Raw genomic sequence first — 19423 nt, forward strand, 5'->3', positions numbered from 1 at the left:
ATATTTTAGGGTTTTAGGATTATATATATATATAAGAAGGTATATCATCTAAAGAGTTTGACGGGCTCCCAAGCAGCGCAATTCATCTAACCCTTCGACTGGAGAGGTACGTAGTTCTCTTCTCCCTCAGGTTTTCAATCTCTCTCTTATAAAAGCTTTCTGTTTTGAATTTTTATTTTTGGTTATGATCATAGACGTCAGGCTCCTTCAAGTTTTGCATTTTTCGGTTTTCCTTTTCGTCAGTCCCTTCGACTGGACACATTATATTGGCGCATGGTTAGTTCCACATTGCAAGTCCAATTAGTGTCTAAATCTCTCTCCCCCCTGTCCGTCAGAGTCCCTTTTTGCTCTTAATTAAAGGATGTTTGCACATACTTAATTTTTTTTTTCCTTTTACAGGTACCACATTGATTGCCTCATCATCCTGACCTAAGCGGTCTGAAGCACCTGTCCTTGACATTAGGAGGATTTAATGATATGCACACTCTCCACGGAGTGACTTCTCTGATAAAGGTCGTCCCGTACTTGCAATATCTTACGCTGGATGTGAGTTAAATTTTCTTAATTACCTAACACTCGGTTTGATCTCTACTTATGTCCTGATCGACTTCTTCCTCGAGTGATTATTAGTGAAATCATATATAATTCTACTCCTTCAGATGAATGTTTGTCTCTTATTTATTTATTTATTGATATATATTTGTCTTGTGCCAATGAACTACATGACAGCTTCATAAACAATCATATGTCTTGTGCCAATGAACTATATATATATGTATGTATATTTTTTTTCCTCTTATTAATTCTATCTTGACTCCACTTCTGATGATCAATTAAAGATAATAAAATGCGTTCTTCCTTTTTCTTGAAAGGTGGATCACCTCGATGAATGGCTAATCACAAGTAAGGAGTCAGCTAACTTGCATCATCAATTTCTACGGGTGATAGAATTTGTACGATTTACTGGGCGCAAAGTGGAGTATGGCCTTGCAGCGTACTTGACCAAGGGTGTTGTATCACTTCAAAAGCTTATCGTCGATTGTGGGAACCCATCATTCGTTGAAGGATGCACTTTTAGTCGTGGTATAAATAGAGAAATAAGACGGAGGAGAAAACGTGCCTTTGAGCTCAAACGCACGCTACCATCCGAGCTCAAGCAAATGCTACCATCCGAGGTGGAGCTGGAGGTAATCCAATTTCAAGATAGATATTGATATTGATATTGATATTGATATATAGCCGTGTACTGAACAGCCCTGTTAAATATAGCTAAAATATTCCATTACTTGGATTGTTAATCCTTTAAAGTTAACACAAAATTTACTGCTCAGCTGGGATATGAGGTAGGAGGTAAATGCACAATCAATGACTTTATTGATGAAATTTACGATCTTTCATACTTCATTTTTCTCATATATTAAATTTTGTTCTGGGGGGAAATATTTATGATTAACACAATATTTATAACCTTTCGTATACTTTATCTCAATTTTGAGATTCACGGGCCCGAGTTTCATGCCAAACACAGAAAACTCCGGCAATTCCCTCTAAATTACACCGATCCGAACAGCACTTTAAGGGATCTCTATTGTCTCTTACACCTCTCATGATAAAAGCATATGGTTCTTAAATATAATCAAATTAGAAAATTAAACCTTTTAACTAAGAGAATTATTAAAATTTCTAAGATTATATACTAACTTAAAATAAATCCGTGAAAGTACGAAGACCAGTAATGGGGTCTCATATAATTTGACAAAAATAATAATTTAACTCATCATATCGTAAATTTTTTCCTTTACGTCTATATGTTCATCAAGTTAAGACAGGTTCGGAATTATATGGTCTTATCCACTTTAAAATAGTCACGCTATATTAATTTGTTCCTATTTTATTTTCCAATATTCCTAGAGCTTCTCTTATATGCGATCATATGTAAATACTACCAAATGAAAGCAATGTTAGAGACGCGCAGGATCCTTCCTAGTTATGATCGTCGTTACTATTATTATCGCTGTAGTAATTTTTTCTTATAGAATTTCGGAACAAGAAAGAACAAAGAGAGAGAATCGAGAGAGGCAGCGGAGGCGGGAGATCAAATTACCAGATCCATTCCCACAAGAGCCCTGAACCAGGTGGCTCCATACCCCTCTCCGCATGTGCCAAAGGAATCTCTCAGTATCACACAACACGGGCAAATTTCATCTCATTTTCTCCGTCGCTTATGCTTGACTTTGATGATCCTACGCCCAGATTTGTCGCCCCCCGTACCCAGTGAGAAGCTCCCCCCACCGGCATTGAGGTCCTGGCTTCCTGTAGCCTGGAATGGAGATGGACTCTGCGGCATGGAGAGATTCTGTTGAGCTCCAAATTGGAACGGATTCGTACCAGCACCAGCATTTGAACCAAATACAAAGCCTGCTGGTGCTGAGACGGGCTGTTGCTGACCAAACGATGGGGTTGGAGGGGTACCACCATGATTAGCCTGGACCGTGTCCTCAGCCATAGAGTCCTCCATACTCATTTGGTCGGCATTATTGTTATTGGCGGGTGAGGGTGACCCGAATATAAAGGGGGAGTTGGAGTTCCCAAACGCAGGTGGAGGTGCAGGGCTAGCATCGGATGATGTGAACGAGAAGGTTGTACCGGATGAGGTGTTTGCAGGGGCTCCTGTGAATGATAAGGTGGGACCCGACGAGGCACCCATCCATCCGAAGGGACTGGAGGTTGAAAAGGTTGTGGTTGATCCAAAAACAGAAGCACCAGATGAGGCAGATGAACTTCCCATGGATCCAAAAACAGAAGCGGCTCTAGAAGCAGATGAAGTGCCAACGGATCCAAAAACAGGAGCGGCAGTAGAAGCAGATGAAGTGCCAATGGACCCAAAACCGGGAGGGGCAGTAGAGACAGAAGAAGTGCCACTAGACCCAAGAAAAATGAGGTCCCTGACAATCCAAAAGCTGCAGCACTGCTAGAGGCTGATGAACCAGGTGCAGATCCAAAAATGAAACCATTGCTAGAGGAAGGTGATGAGCCGAAAGACAAGCCAGTAGATTCGGATTTTGAGGTCAATGATGAAGCAAATGTGGTGGTATTCGCTTGCCCAAATGCACTAGAAGACCTCGGGGTCACAGAACGGGGCTCTGAAGAAGGTATTGTACCTGACGAAAATAGTTTGGTAGCAGAGGATGAGCCAAACAATGAGCTGGTGGAAAGAGCTGCCATAGTCGTGGACTACCCAGATGATGAAGACGACCCAAACTGAACGGGAACACTATGAGTGAAGGAAACAAGTCCAGTCCCAGTAGCAGTAGATTCTGGAACCTGGGCCGATCCATTGGCAGCACCAGTAGTTGCAGAAACCTCTTTCTGATAATTGGCATTTGAAATGGCAGACGCAGCACCAAACCCAAAAATGCTGCTTCCAGAGGTAGAATTTACAGCAAGAGAAGTACTGCCAAATATATTCCCGGAGCCCATATCAGTCTTGGTCTTGCCTTCTTCTGAAGGTACCACAACAGGAGATGATGCTTGAGAAACTGAATTTGATGGAGCAGATTCAAACTTGAAGGTCGGTAGAGCTGGATTTGAGGCGGTGGCAGTAATGATGGAGGATAGCGTAACTGCTGCTGTTGTTGCCACTAAAGGTGACAGGCAATGAAGGGATGCTAAATGGCTTCTGACTCGTGAAAGCATTTGAGTCCACTGCAATTAGGGAAGAAAAAGTGGATCCATTACTTGAAGCCGATTTAATTCCGGATGTAAAGGTTGGCGATGAAGTTGACACAATAGCCAAAGTTTCTCCCTCAGGCAAACCAGAGGGCGCCCCATCCTTCAAGGTTTTCTTCTCTTCAGCTTTATCAGATTCAGGCGTCTTCGTCGAAGAGGAAAATAAACCACCAACATCAGACGCAACACTGCCAATAAGAAAGATAGGATCAATATAACATCTACCCACTACAAAACAAAATAACTCATACAAAGTCAAAGAAAAGTGTTCTTTTGTTATTTTTTTTTTCAGTCTAAGTTGTTCCATTTCAAATAACAATCTAAATGTTAGTTCCCAGGAGGATATAGCACTGTTGGCGGTAAAATTGTTATTAGAAGCAAATCCAAAAATAGCGCTGGGGACATTCTGCTCCTTCAGAGGACCAACTTTATCACCAGAGCTGAACAGAGGAGGAGCAGGATCCTTCAATAAAGCTGCTTTATTAGATTCTGAAGTTGAATGCGTAGCCAGCAGATCTGATTGAGAACTAGTGCTAGCAACCCGTATACTTGGAAAGTTATCTGCACGTGTTTGAGCAACTACTTGTTTTCCATCAGCACCTTGTTTAGATGTCTCCTTTGTGAAAAAATTCGTTGAGGGTTTATCATCAGTAACAGTCTGATGCTTCCCTGAAATAATAGTAGCTTGAGCATCACTTGTCTTGCATTCAACTGTGCAGGTATCCCGATTCTCCCTTACTTCAACCAATGAAGAAGATACCCCATTGGGATAACTATCATCCTCCAAATCCAAGTAGTCCTAAAACCAAATAACATAACAACTTTGAAAATTATGTGACAATTACTAAGACAATATAGTATGATTAAAAAGTACGTATATATTAAAGACGGATCAGAGAACAAACTATGACTATCAACTACTTATCATAAATCCAAAAGTTGTTCACCAGCACTCCAAAAGTATAACCAGTCTGTGAGAGAGTAGGAAAGTGACATCTGAAAATTTATAAGAACCTATATCTAAATGTAGTAACAGAACCACTAATTAAATCAACCTCACAACAGGAAAACCAGAGAAAGTCCATGGACAAGACACTTGCATAGTCCAATCTTTTTTTTTTTTTTTGATGAATGGTGAAACTTTCATTGATAAGAAAATGAATTTACATCAGAGACCAACTCATAGTCCAATCTTGATAAAAGAAATACCGTTGATCAGACTTACCTCAGGTGCACTCATCTTGAAGGGACGTTTCTTCTGAGCAGGAATATGGGGGAGAGAGTTGGTCAAATTAGCATCTCCTGTTGTGCTGATCAGGACTGCATCTTTTTTGCAAAGGACTGCATTCTCGAAGTCATTAACTGAAGGAGAAGGTTTGTCTGAAGCAGCAAAAATTCTCAACGGACCAGTTTGTTCAAACTTACCCTGCTTTTCCTTACTAGTTTCTCCAGAATCATGTGAAAATCTGGGAACTGAATTATCAGGCTTATTGTTATCTCGGGCGAACTCCAAGAACTTTGATGAATCAATATGTTTGAGGCTTTTTAGTGCTTATCCTTGTAACTTGGACGGAGACAGCTTGGCTGGTGCTTTCTCCCTGGCAATTGCTAGCTTGAGCTGTGAAGACCTCTCTTTGGGTGGTGATACTATCTTATCTAGTTGCTCAAGTATTTTGGAAGCCATCTCAGTGGATTTTGATGAAACAGGTGCTATATTTGACTGTTCTCCTATGCTTAACTTTCTTTCATTCACTGGATGCATCTTCTGTGTGGAAGATGAAGGCTCACCAGCTACAGAAGTTGGCATGCTCCAGTTCTTCTGATATGAAAGATTCGGTTTTTGACGAATTCTACGTAAGGGACCACCAGAGCCGATACCATTCTCAAAGATCGAACTCCTCCGTTTCAAAGCCTGCATTTTTATAAAAATGGAAAACTAAATTAAATGATTCCACTCCTGAACTCCTGAAAACATGAACCAACATTTAATCTAGCAAAAAATTAGCACCTTAGCAGATCCAGGAATTCTGTTACGCTCCAATGCTTGAGTAGCTGTCAACGTCCACCATAACCATCGGTCATAGGCCCAGAACCCTGGAAGCCAGAGAAATGGGGGGGGGGGGGGGAAGGATTTTAGAACAGGATCAGTACTAAAATAATACATAGTAGACAATATTTCCCACAGCACAGACCTTCGGTGTACTGGCCACATGAACTCTTGAATATGGTGTTCTACTTCTGGCCATACTGTAAATAGCCGATCTGCCCCGAGACCTTGGTGTCGCATAACCATTCTCACGAACCCCAACATGTCCAGATGAGCTAGGCACAATAGATAAAATGGGTGATTTTGAAGAATGTACCAAGCCATTCAAAACTGTTGAATCTTCAGCAAGTTCTTGACCGCGTAACCCTAGCATTGAAGTTGGAATAAGCTAGCTAGTTAATTCGTGCTGTCGTCAAAGGCAGCTAGCAGTACGTAATTTGATACGGTATGGTGCATATCTATCATGAAGATCTCAAACAATTCCTAGAAAATTATTTATTAATAAAGATGATGATTAAATTACTAATAGAGGAAGTAAGTTACATAAATTTTAAAGTAAACTACACATATTTCGAGATAAAACATCAAAATCATGAAATAAAGCACAAATTTCGATGAACTTTAATTATTTTTTTAGTAAATTACTTAACGTTTACTCACATTTGAAGCAATTTTCTTTATTGTATAGTACAATCGATCTTATTGATTATACCATAGAATTTCATATATATATATATATATATATAATAGGAGAAATGCACGTGCCTTGCACGTGACCCATTATTTTAGATTCTTTCGTATGCAATTTAGTAGTTTAATAAAAAAAAATTAAGTATATACTTTGAAAAGTACCTGTTATGCATCAAAACAATGTATCATTATGTAGAGATTGAGTACTTGCCAGGCCTCAGGAAAGTACTCATGAAAACCCTTATAACAGTGCTAATTTAAGACTCTTTTAAAGGACACGTATATGCTCTTATTTGGATGTGTACTTAATTAACCAACCAAACTAATGATTCACGAACAAACAAATCTGTTAACACAATCGCATATAAAGTTTAAATATATATTAGAATCTGAAAAAATTTCACGATCAATCACCAATAATGGTTCTGTGTAATTAGCATGATCAACAAATTCATATATATAAGTTTACATTAAAAGTTTTGAAATACAACCTAGAGAAAGATTATGAGCTTTACTCTATTTTCTAGTATAACACGATTTTTTATTACAAATTATAACACGCACTTTCAAAATAATTTCGTTTATATTCAATTTTAAATTTTCAACATTAGCTTTTCATTTAGAAAAATCACCATGTGAATAAACAGGCATGTCCTAAGGTGGTTGGTATTTTGATTAGACACTACTTAAGGGGGTTTACAATTCCCTCCAAGACAGGATGCCGGTAGTCCGAATGTTGTCAATCAAGTGATTCATCATGATGGAATAATGCATAAATAATAATATTTATTTAGGAAAGCTCTAGGTTGAAGCATAACAAATTATACATTTTATCATCTTTCTTGAAAAATAATAATGTTTCGTTTTCTTCTTCATTGCTTTCCTTGCCGTAAATAAAAGTTTTAAGAAATTGAAACTCATCAGTTTAATCGTGGAAGTTCTTATCTATAAGGAAAAAAAAATTATAAACATCCACGAAGCCACCAAGGGCGCAATAAACGTCATCATATATAATGCTATATTTTTACCAATTTTTCGGACAAAATAATACTTCTATCTATATTATCTAGCTATGTAACATATAATTCATCAAAAAGAAAAGAAAATGCAATATATAATTATATTTTCGGCCCTTCGGCCCACATGATAAACCGGTTAGTAGGCCCGAACACTACAAGAGTCCCCCGGTCATCCGTCCTTCATCATCTCCTCTTCCATTGAATTGAAATTGAAACCCCCTATATAAAGGGGAACCCCCAGTCGTGCTCACTTCACTCAACACTGCTTGCTTCAATTTTCAGACTCGATCTTCAGTTCATATCCTCCGTCTCTACTTCCTTCTTCGTTCGTTCATGGCTGCTCTGCTTTTTCTTTCCTCTTCTTCTTCGTTTCATCATCCGGACGACACGAAACGAATCGAATCGTCGTCACATGGCACCTTCATTTCATTCAACAGTTTCTCACTCACTGATTGGTTTTTTGGCTAGCTGGCCGAAAGATTTAACTCTCTTTTCCTCCATACAGTTGTTGATAATCCGACATATACTCTTGTAATTATGTAATATAATCAAGCTTACAATTTTTATAAAAGGATTGGTTGAGCGCCTATCAAAAAAAAAAAAAAGGATCGGCTGAGCCTTTTGAGGATGGGTCAAATTTTTAATGCAGGATATCACGGTGAAAGAGGAAAAAAAAAACGAAGAAGAAAATAATTGATATCACACAATATGAGGAAAAAACTAATAGAAATAGAAAAGAAACAACAGCTATCCAATGATAGAGACTCAATGAAGGATGAAATACTTAGATATCGTATTTAATATCCGCATTTTGAGGATGGTTTTATTGATTTAGATAATAAGATCATTAATATTGAATATCATGGTGAAAAAGAAAAGGAATAAGGAAAAAGAAAAGAATTGGTATCATGCAGTATAGAAAGAAATGAAGTATAACAAAAGAAACAATTGTCGTCGGAGCATAAATAGCGCTTTCAAAGTAATTTATATTAGACTCTCAAACTAATTTTGCTAATGGATTAGTTTTTTTGGCTGTGCGTTGTACGGGGTTTGTGTCATATATCTAAATATCATTTTTATTATAATTATTTACATTTTTAAACTTCAATTTTCTTATAAAAATTAATAATAATTTTTAATTATTAACTTTAATATTCAAATAAAATTTTTTAAAATAAAACTTAGAGTAAGCTAGTTATTACAATGGTAATTTGAAATTAATTTTTTCAATTAATATGAATAAGATTCTTAAATTATTGTTAATATAAATTTATCACATAAAATATTATTTATAACATCCTTATTTTTTTATCAGTTAATAACATTATGTTATAAATTTCTTCTTTTATAAGATCATATTTCTTAGGAATTCTATATATGATTTTTTTGTAGTTTATTCATATCATTTTTATTATACTTATATGTTTGTTTTAACCCACCTATATACTTATATTAATGATTCTGATTTTTAAAAAATATATTTACTTTGTAACACAAAAAAAAAACAACAGCTTGCGGATCTGTACTACGAGGACAGTGCCATTCTCCATTTCTTAGAATTGCTCCCACCTTAGCATCCGTAGAGGTAGAAGGGAAGCACATGAACCCTCCGTTACAATAGTTAATCAAAGGGCCCATTGGTAACCATGAGCCGTACCAAAACGAGGTCCTAGTTCCGTCCCCAATCCTGTATGCAAACCAGGATTGAATTGATGCCTGAGTTTGAGGATTTTCCTCCAACTCCATGATTCTCCTCCAATCCCAGGACTTTCCTCGTACTCATGGCTTTAAATCGTATATTACTCCAGATTCTGTGTTCTCTCATTATCCACATTGCCTTTATTATATATATATATATATATATATACGCCGCTAGTTGGTGGTAATTGGTATGTACGTACATTTTGTGAGTAACTACTCTTAAGGGTGTGTGTGGTGGTAATTGGTATGTACTGCTTGCTTCAATTTTCAGACTCGATCTTCAGTTCGTCTCCTCCTCTTTGCTTCCTTCCTTCTTTGTTCGTTCATGGCTGCTCTGCTTCTTCTTTCCTCTTTTTCTTCTTCTTCGTTTCATCATCCGTACGAAACAAATCGAATCGTCATCACGTGGCAACTTCATTTCATTCATCAGTCTCTCACTCACTCTCTCACCCTCAGCAGCTCACAGACGCGTGCTTGCGTCGGATTCTTCATGAGAACAAATCGTAAAAACTGTGTTCATCCATGCCCTCCCCGCTGACAGTTACCGACCTCTCCCTCATCTCTCACTCTCCTCAGCTTACCAGGCGCGTGGGGTGGAGGGAGCGTGTAATATCGAGCCCGCATGAGATGAGCGTAGCTGAGTAAATTGGCCAATAGGTCCTCGAGATATGGGTTTTATCTCACATGGACCTCGATCAATTTTTTATATCAACCTAACCCTTGAACATTAAGATTTACATCGGCACAGTCCTTCTGTCTAGTTCTGTGAAATGACCTTTCTCACGACTATATCTTTCCTCTCATTAATTTTAAAAAATAAAAATAAAAATAATGTCTGTTTCTTTCTTTCTTTCCCTCTCTCCCCTTATATTATATTAAGAGAAGCCGTGGGATTGAAATCCATGACCCCCAACATTGAAAGCTCTGAACAGCCAAAATCCCCAACCTTCCGCACTGCACTGCAGTCAGTGTCTTGTGCATGGGCGGTCCGGTAACGTAACATGCCGACTGAAGAACATGTCGTTTTATGCAATTTACGCAAATGTGTGATCTGGTTTGCCGTCTCTCTGAGTCTGATCGATAGATTCATACTTATACAATATATCTGTTATTGTTGTATTGTAGCTCGGAGGGAGTGTACTTGCCGTCTTCTGGAGGAACTGCCCGATTCCCATATGGATGATAAATGAAGAGAATTTTCCTTATTTTCTCCTCTCTGTTTTTTTTTTAAATATATATATATATATTTGCAAGAAAATTTATTGACTATATATATTATATTATATTATATTATATTTTGCAGATCAGTGAATTTGACCTTCAAAACTCTACTTATTTAAAATTATTTTATTATGAATATTTGGTTACACGTGAACAGTACATATATCTTATAATAAGTAATGAGACTCATTTAATTTTTAATCGTTTTGTTATAACTTATAAGATTTGAATAAATAAATTTGTACAATCAAATCATCATACCCGGACAATTGTTCATCAATAATAGGATACGATTGTTCAAGTCAATTAATTAATTAAACTATGCCTGTAGCGAGGGTGCACGAGCTGATATGCATAGATAATAAAATCCTATAAAAGAGCGGTAGACGACTATTGTTCATTAAAAAAAAAGAAAAAAGAAAAAGAGAGAGTATATCGTATAATTGTCTTCTGTGAAAATTGATAGATGGATATATCTAGCACCTGTTTTTTTTTTTTTTTTTTTTTTTTTGGCTTCGAACCTCCAGTCGTGCGCACTACACTCAACACTGCTTGCTTCAACCTTCAGAGTTCATCTCCTCCTCTCTGCTTCCTTCTTCTTTCGTTCATGGCTGCTCTGCTTCTTCATTCCTATCCTTCTTCTTCTTCGTTTCATCATCCGTACGGAACGAAACAAATCGAATCATTGTCACGTGGCACCTTCATTTCATTCATCAGTCTCTCTCTCTCTCTCTCTCACACACACACACACACACTCGGCAGCTCACAGACGCGTGCTTGCGTCGGGTTCTTCATGAGAACAAACCGTAAAACCGTTCATCCATGCCCCTGGCTGACAGTTATCGACCTCTCCCTCATCGCTCACTCTCCTCAGCTCATCAGGCGCGTGGGATGGAGGAAGCAGAAGCAGCCATGAATGCCATGAAGAGGAAAGGAGCGATTCGTAGCTCACAATGATGAAGAATGATGAAGAAGATGATAAAAGAAAGAAGCAACACTTCTTTGCCACCGGGAACACAACCCGAAAAAAAAAAAACATGAAGAAGATGAAATGAAGATTCAGTCACGAACAAGTAAACGAAAACGAAAAGGAAAATCAAAACAGTAAATGAAAACGAAGAGCAAAATTCTGAAAATCGTTCCCCTTCGTCCCAAAAGAAAAAAAAAAAAAAAAAACCACCCACGATGCCCCTGTTTCCTCTCCTCAACTATCCCCTGACGAGCATAAGAGACGTGCGTTCCTGATTTGCTGCAGAAGCCTCAAATATCACTTGACGAGCACAAGAGACGTGCGTTCCTGATTTGCCGCAGAAGCCGCATCCTCGTTCGATCCCGCATCCCAGCGTCGTCGATATGCACCGTTCCTCGGAATCCATGGTACCACTTCAAATATGCCACATTGCGCACATCCGGCACGGACCTCACCCAAATAATGTGGTAGCCGAGGACTTGGTCACGCCTCGAGTTCCGGCTGTCGACCAGCCCGGGGAGCTGCCTCTCCCTCTCCGTGGCCCTCCGGCGGTTGTCCCGAGCTTCTCTTTCATGTCTCCGAGCTTCATTCTCCAGCCGCTCTGCTTCCCTCTCTACATCTCTCATCCTCTGGTCACCGACCCAGTCAAGAGCCGACCGAGCGAGCTTCCTGGCCCTCCGACGGCTCCTCCGACCATTGGCGCCCAGCTCTGCTACTCTCTCTTCTAGCCTCCCCGCCTCATCTTTGAGCTCTCTGATTTCCCTCTTGATGGATCTGAGCCTCCAGTCGGCCTCACGTAACGCTCTTAAGGCCAAAAGGCTAGGGTGAAGGGGGACGTCGTTGTCCATCAGAGGAATCGAATGAAGTGAGGCAAGCTCGCTCACTCCCTTCTCACTCTGTTCGAGCGGAGTACTGTGATGTGCAGAGGGGCGGGAATGCATTTTATAGGCGGAGGAGGAAGAATAAGAAGATAGTGGGCTGGGCCAAGGGGCTTTAATCCAATAAGCTAAGCTAACGGACAATATATATAGAATCTGTTAAGCTAAAGTTAATCCAACCCAAGAAGATAGTGGACTGGGCCAAGGGCTTTAAGTTTAAACCAACCTTCCGTAAGTTTAATCCAACCCAAGCTAAGCTAAAGTTTAAATATATAGAATCTGAAAAAATTCACGATCAATCACCAAAGAATGGTTCTGCGTAATTAGCATGATCAACAAATTCATATATATAAATTTACATTAAAAGTTTTGAAATACAACCTAGAGAAAGAATATGAACTTTACTCTATTTCCTAGTAAAACACGAATTTTTATTAAAAATTATATCACGCACTTTCAAAATAATTTCGTTTATACTCAATTTTAGCATTAACTTTTCATTTAGAAAAATCACCATGTGAATAAACAGGCATGTCGTAAGGTGGTTGGTATTTTGATTAGACACTACCTATGGGGTTTACAATTCTCTCCAAGACAGGATGCCGGTAGTCCGAATGTTGTCAATCAAGTGATTCATCATGTTGAAATAATGCATAAAAATAATAAATGTTGCTTATCAGACGAACATACTAATATTTATTTAGGAAAGCTCTAGGTTGAAGCATAACAAATTATACGTTTATCATGTTTCTTGAAAATAAACAATGTTTTGTTTTCTCTTCGTTACTTTCCTTGTCGTAAATAAAAGTTTTAAGATATTGAAACTCATCAATATAATCGTAGAAGTTTTTATTTACAAGGAAAAAAATTTATAAACATCTATGAGGACACCAAGGGCGTAATAAACATCATCATATATAATACTATATTTTTACGAATTTTTCGGACAAAATAATACTTCTATCTATATTATATAGCCATGTAATGTATAATTCATCAAAAAGAAAAAAAAAGTAATATATAATTATATTTTCGGCCCACATGATGGAGGCCCGAACACTACAAGAGCCCCCCGGTCATCCATCCTTCATCATCTCCTCTTCCATTGAATTGAAATTGAAACTCCCTATATAAAGGGGAACCCCCAGTCGTGCTCACTTCACTCAACACTGCTTGCTTCAATTTTTCGGACTCGATCTTCAGTTCATTTCCTCCTCTCTGCTTCCTTCTTCGTTCGTTCGTGGCTGCTCTGCTTCCTCTTTCTTCTTCTTCTTCTTCTTCTTCTTCTTCTTCTTCGTTTCATCATCCGATATATACTCTTGTAATTATGGGATATAATCAAGCTTATAATTTTTGTAAAAGGATTGGTTGAGCGCCTATTAAAAAAAAAGGGATCGGTTGAGCCTTTTGAGGACGGGTCAAATTATTAATACAGGATATCACGGTGAAAGAGGGAAAAAAAAACAAAAAAGAAGAAAATAATTGATATCATGCAATATGAGGAAGAAACTAATAGAAATAGAAAAGAAACAACAACCATCCAAGGGTTAATTAGTGCTTCCACAGACTCAATTAAGGATGAAATAATTTAATATCCGCATTTTGAGGATGGTTTTATTGATTTAGAAAATAAAAACATTAATATTGAATATTATGTTGAAAAAGAAAAGGAATAAGGAAGAAGAAAAGAATTGGTATCATGCAATATAGGAAGAAATGAACTATAACAAAAGAAACAATTGTTGTCGGATCATAAATGGCGCTTTCATTAGACTCTCAAACCAATTTTGCTAATGCACTTGTTTTGCCCGTGCGTTGCACGGGTTCGTGTCATATATCTATATATAATTTTTATTGTAATTATTTACATTTTTAAACTTCAATCTTCTTATACAAATTAATAATAATTTCAATTATTAACTTTAATAGTCAAATAATAATTTTTTAATAAAACTTAGAGTAAGCTAGCTATTGCAATGGTAATTTGAAACTAATTATTTCAATTAGTACGCATCATATTTTTAAATTATTTGTTAATATAAATTTATCACATAAAACATTGTTTATAACATCCTTATTTTTATTTTTTATCAGTTAATAGCATAATGTTATAAATTTATTCTTTTATAGGATCATATTTTTTAGGAATTATATATATGATGGATTTTTTTTTTTGTAGTATTGATATCATTTTTATTATACTTATATGTTCGTTTTAACACACCTATATACTCATATTAATTATTCTGATTTTTAAAAAATATATTTACTTTGTAACACAATAAAACAGCAGCTTGCAGACCTCTACTACGATGCCAGTGCCATTCTCCATTTCTAAAGGCCCGTTTGAAATGTAAGTGTGATTTTAAAATCGTGATTTTGATTTTAACTCAACACACTACACAACAAAAATACACATTTTTCAAGTCAAATTTATAATAACATCTCATTTGTCTTTTTCCACAATCAAAATCAAATTCAAAATCAAAATCATGATTTTAAAATCACACTAACTTTTCAAACGCTCCCACCTTAGCATTCCTTGGAGGTAGAAGGGAAGCACATGAACCCTCTGTTACAATAGTTAATCAAAGGGCCCATTGGTAACCATGAGTCGTACCAAAACGAGGTCCTAGTTCCCATCACCAATCCTGCATGCAAACCAGGGTTGAATTGATGGCTTGAGTTTTGGGGATTTTCCTCCAACTCCATGATTCTCCTCCAATCTCGGGACTTTCCTCGTACTCATGGCTTTAAATCGTATATTAATGTCTTTTTTCTTTTTCCCGTTGTGCACTGTGGTATGAAAAAGTTCAATGGACCTTGACTAATTGAGTTCGAGTCAAGTCGGCCCATTTAGAGATCAAACTCTTTTAATTGTGAATATTGTTTCCATTTTTAATAATTGATTTATGACTAATTATCACTATTAAAGAAAAATTAAATTTGATCTTGAGTGTTAAAGAAGCATCGCGCATACCGTTTTGAGATCGGGTGATTTCCTAAACCGATTCGCGGGAGGAGGAAAACAAATTAAGATTACTCACAAGTAAAAAGAAAAATTTCCAATTTAAATTTCAATCCAATTATATATATATCGATTTCAAAGATACTGTATCCTTGTTTACTATATATATATATATATATATAGATATGGAGAGAGAGTCTCTTTAGTTTTTACGGGTCTTTTTTCAGATAGATGAATTTAATATTTTAGGGTTTTAGGATTATATATATAAGAAGGTATATCATTTAGGTATATATATTAATGTCTTTTTTCTTTTTCCCGTTGTGCACTGTGGTATGAAAAAGTTCAATAGACCTTGACTAATTGAGTTCGAGTCAAGTCGGCCCATTTAGAGATCAAACTCTTTTAATTGTGAATATTTTTTCCATTTTTAATAATTGATTTATGACTAATTATCACTATTAAAGAAAAATTAAATTTGATCTTGAGTGTTAAAGAAGTATCGCGCATACCGTTTTGAGATCGGGTGATTTCCTAAACCGATTCGCGGGAGGAGGAAAACAAATTAAGATTACTCACAAGTAAAAAGAAAAATTTCCAATTTAAATTTCAATCCAAATATATATATATATCGATTTCAAAGATACCGTATCCTTGTTTAATATATATATATATATAGATAGATATGGAGAGAGAGTCTCTTTAGTTTTTACTCACAAGTAAAAAGAAAAATTTCCAATTTAAATTTCAATCCAATTATATATGTATCGATTTCAAAGATACCGTATCCTTGTTTAATATATATATATATATATATATATATAGATATGGAGAGAGAGTCTCTTTAGTTTTTACGGGTCTTTTTTCAGTTAGATGAATTTAATATTTTAGGGTTTTAGGATTATATATATAAGAAGGTATATCATCTAAAGAGTTTGACGGGCTCCCAAGCAGCGCAATTCATCTAACCCTTCGACTGGAGAGGTACGTAGTTCTCTTCTCCCTCAGGTTTTCAATCTCTCTCTTATAAAAGCTTTCTGTTTTGAATTTTTATTTTTGGTTATGATCATAGACGTCAGGCTCCTTCAAGTTTTGCATTTTTCGTTTTTCCTTTTGTCTATATATATATGTATACACTTCTGTATTTTCCTTGCGGGTGAAATAAAATTGATATGTGTTCTGTTTTTCCTCCACAATGACTTCTGTCATAGAATTGGCTGCTTCGTTCCAACAGATATAGGGGGACGAAAAATATCTTGATCCTATAATGGCAGAAAAGAAAAGGGTAAGGTGGGCTCAGTGTTCGGACATCTTACCGGTACGTTGATCGGTTTTTTGGCCGACATATTTAACTCTCTTTTCCTCCATACAGTTGTTGATAATCCGATACATACTCTTGTAATTATGTAATATAATCAAGCTTACAATTTTGCGCCTATAAAAAAAAAAAGGAGGATCGGTTGAGCCTCTTGCCAGATGACATCCTTATTGACAATATCCTGTCGCTCTTACCAACGGAAGAAGCAGCGAGAACTAGCATCCTGGCACGTAGATGGAGGTTTCTCTGGTTGGGCTCACCGAGCTTGGATTTGGACGCCTCGAGAAAGGTTGCATTGAATCGTCCTATCGGGAAAGGAAAACTAGTGGGCGGCAGAGTGGCATTCGAGTATGTCAAGTGGGTAGACCGAGTCATCGGCGGTTACTGGGGTTCGGCCGCTCTAAGTCGCTTCCGTGTTCGCTTCCAGTTGGATGATACCTTCTCGCACAAAATCGACTCCTGGCTTAACTTCGCCCTAGGGAAGGGAGTGCAGGTGCTTGAGCTTGACTGCCATCAGAATTACGGATGCAACGTTACTCCCTACACATTCCCCTCGATTCAGCCCCATCTTCTTCTTAATCTTAGACTACTAAAATCCCTCTCCCTTAAAGATGTATTCATAAGTACCGATTGTCTGGAGCATCTCTTGTTGGAGAGTGAGTTCCTGGAGAGACTACAGTTGAGCTGTAGTTTCCCAGACTCGAAGGTCAATGTCACAGGTCCCATGTCGAGATTGAAATACATTGATATATCGGAGTGCACTTTTGTGAGCTCGATCATGATATCAGCCCCTACTCCTGACCTTGTTTCATTCAAATGCCCGGGTGGCCTAAAGATGTTGCACGTCGAGCATGCACCACGGCTTGTTGATCTGCTCATCGATGGATTTCATGACGATTTCGATCTTCTTTCCCACCCACTGTTTCGCTACATTTCCCAGCTCCAGTCCCTTCGACTGGACACATTCTATTGGCACATGGTTAGTTCCACATTGCAAGTCCAATTAGTGTCTCTCTCTGTCTCCCCCCTGTCCGTCAGAGCCCCTTTTTGCCCTTAATTAAGGATGTTTGCACATACTTTCTTCTTCTTCTTCTTCTTCTTCTTCTTCTTCTTCTTCTTTTTTAATTTTTTTTTTTTACCTTTTACAGGTACCACATTGGTTGCCTCATCTTCCTGACCTAAGCGGTCTGAAGCACCTGTCCTTGACATTAGGAGGATTTAATGATATGCACACTCTCCACGGAGTGACTTCTCTGATAAAGGCCGCCCCGTGCTTGCAACATCTTACGCTGGATGTGAGTTAAATTTTCCTAATTACCTAACGCTCGGTTTGATCTCTACTTATGTCCTGATCGACTTCTTCCTCGAGTGATTATTAGTCAAATCATATGTAATTCTACTCCTTCAGATGAATGTTTGTCTCGTATTTATTTATTGATATATATTTGTCTTGTGCCAATGAACTACATGACAGCCTCATAAACAATCATATGTTAAGTTAGATCTTGATTGACCAGTCTATGAGCTAATTAAGCTCGCGTCGGTGTGTATGTATGATATAGATTCGGGTTTAATTCTATCTTGACTCCACTTCTGATGATCAATTAAAGATAATAAAATGCGTTCTTCCTTTTTCTTCAAAGGTGGATCACCTCGATGAATGGCTAATCACAAGCAAGGAGTCAGCTAACTTGCATCATCAATTTCTACGGGTGATAGAATTTGTACGATTTACTGGGCGCAAAGTGGAGTATAGCCTTGCAGCATACTTGATCAAGGGTGTTGTATCACTTCAAAAGCTTATCGTCGATTGTCGGAACCCATCATTCATTGAAGGATGCAATTTTAGTCGTGGTATAAATAGAGCAATAAGAGGGAGGAGAAAACGTGCCTTTGAGCTCAACCGAACGCTACCATCCGAGCTCAAGCAAATGCTACCATCCGAGGTGGAGCTGGCGGTAATCCAATTTCAAGATAGATATTGATATTAATATTGATATATAGCCGTGTACTGAACAGCCCTGTTAAATACAGGTTACATATTCCATTACTTGGATTGTTAATCCTTTACAGTTAACACAAAATTTACTGCTCAGCTAGGATATGAGGTAGGAGGTAAAATGCACAATCAATGACTTTATTGATGAAATTTATGATCTTTCATACTTTAATTTTTTTTTCATATATTAAATTTTGTTCGGGGGGGGGGGAGGGGGGGGGGGGGGGGGGGGGGGGGGGGGGGGGGGGGGGGGAATATTTATTATTAACACAATATTTATAACCTTTCATATATTTTATCTCAATTTTGAGATTCACGGGCCCGAGTTTCATGCCAAATACAGAAAACTCCGGTAATTCCCTCTAGATTACACCCATCCAAACAGCACTTTAAGGGATCTCTACTGTCTCTAACACCTCTCATGATAAAAGCATATGGTTCTTAAATATAATCAAATTAGAAAATTAAACCTTTTAACTAAGAGAATTATTAAAATTTCTAAGATTATATACTAACTTAACATAAATGCGTGAAAGTACGAAGACCAGTAATGGGGTCTCATATAATTTGACAAAAATAATAATTTAACTCGTCATATCGTAAATTTTTCCTCCGCGTCTATATGTTCACCAAGTTAAGACAGTTTCAAAATTATATGATCTTATCTACTTTAAAATAGTCACGCTACATTAATTTGTTCCTAATTTTATTCTTCCAATATTACTACATCTTCTCTTATATTTGATCATATGTAAACACTACCAAATGAAAGCAATGTTAGAGACGTGCAGGATCCTTCCTAGTTATGATCGTTGTTACTATTATTATCGCTGTAGTAATTTTTTATTATAGAATTTCGGAAGTAAAATTTTCTCATAATTTC

General features: G+C 37.3%; 1 protein-coding gene and 1 pseudogene across 1 annotated transcript; one reads left to right on the forward strand and one right to left on the reverse strand.

The window, feature by feature from the left end:
- Positions 1-2084: 2084 nt before the first annotated feature.
- LOC116187731 lies at positions 2085-6149 on the reverse strand (annotated as a pseudogene).
- A 10003-nt stretch (positions 6150-16152) lies between these two features.
- Positions 16153-18704, forward strand: LOC116188386 (F-box/LRR-repeat protein At4g14103-like). The gene is made up of 5 exons (XM_031517708.1): positions 16153-16207; positions 16435-16541; positions 16675-17520; positions 17690-17836; positions 18185-18704. The coding sequence occupies exons 2-5, from the start codon at positions 16491-16493 to the stop codon at positions 18524-18526; spliced, it is 1386 nt and encodes a 461-aa protein (XP_031373568.1). The 5' UTR covers positions 16153-16207; positions 16435-16490; the 3' UTR covers positions 18527-18704.
- Positions 18705-19423: the final 719 nt, after the last annotated feature.

The sequence above is a fragment of the Punica granatum genome, chromosome 8 (genome assembly GCF_007655135.1).
Source record: "Punica granatum isolate Tunisia-2019 chromosome 8, ASM765513v2, whole genome shotgun sequence".
Taxonomy (NCBI): Eukaryota; Viridiplantae; Streptophyta; class Magnoliopsida; order Myrtales; family Lythraceae; genus Punica; species Punica granatum.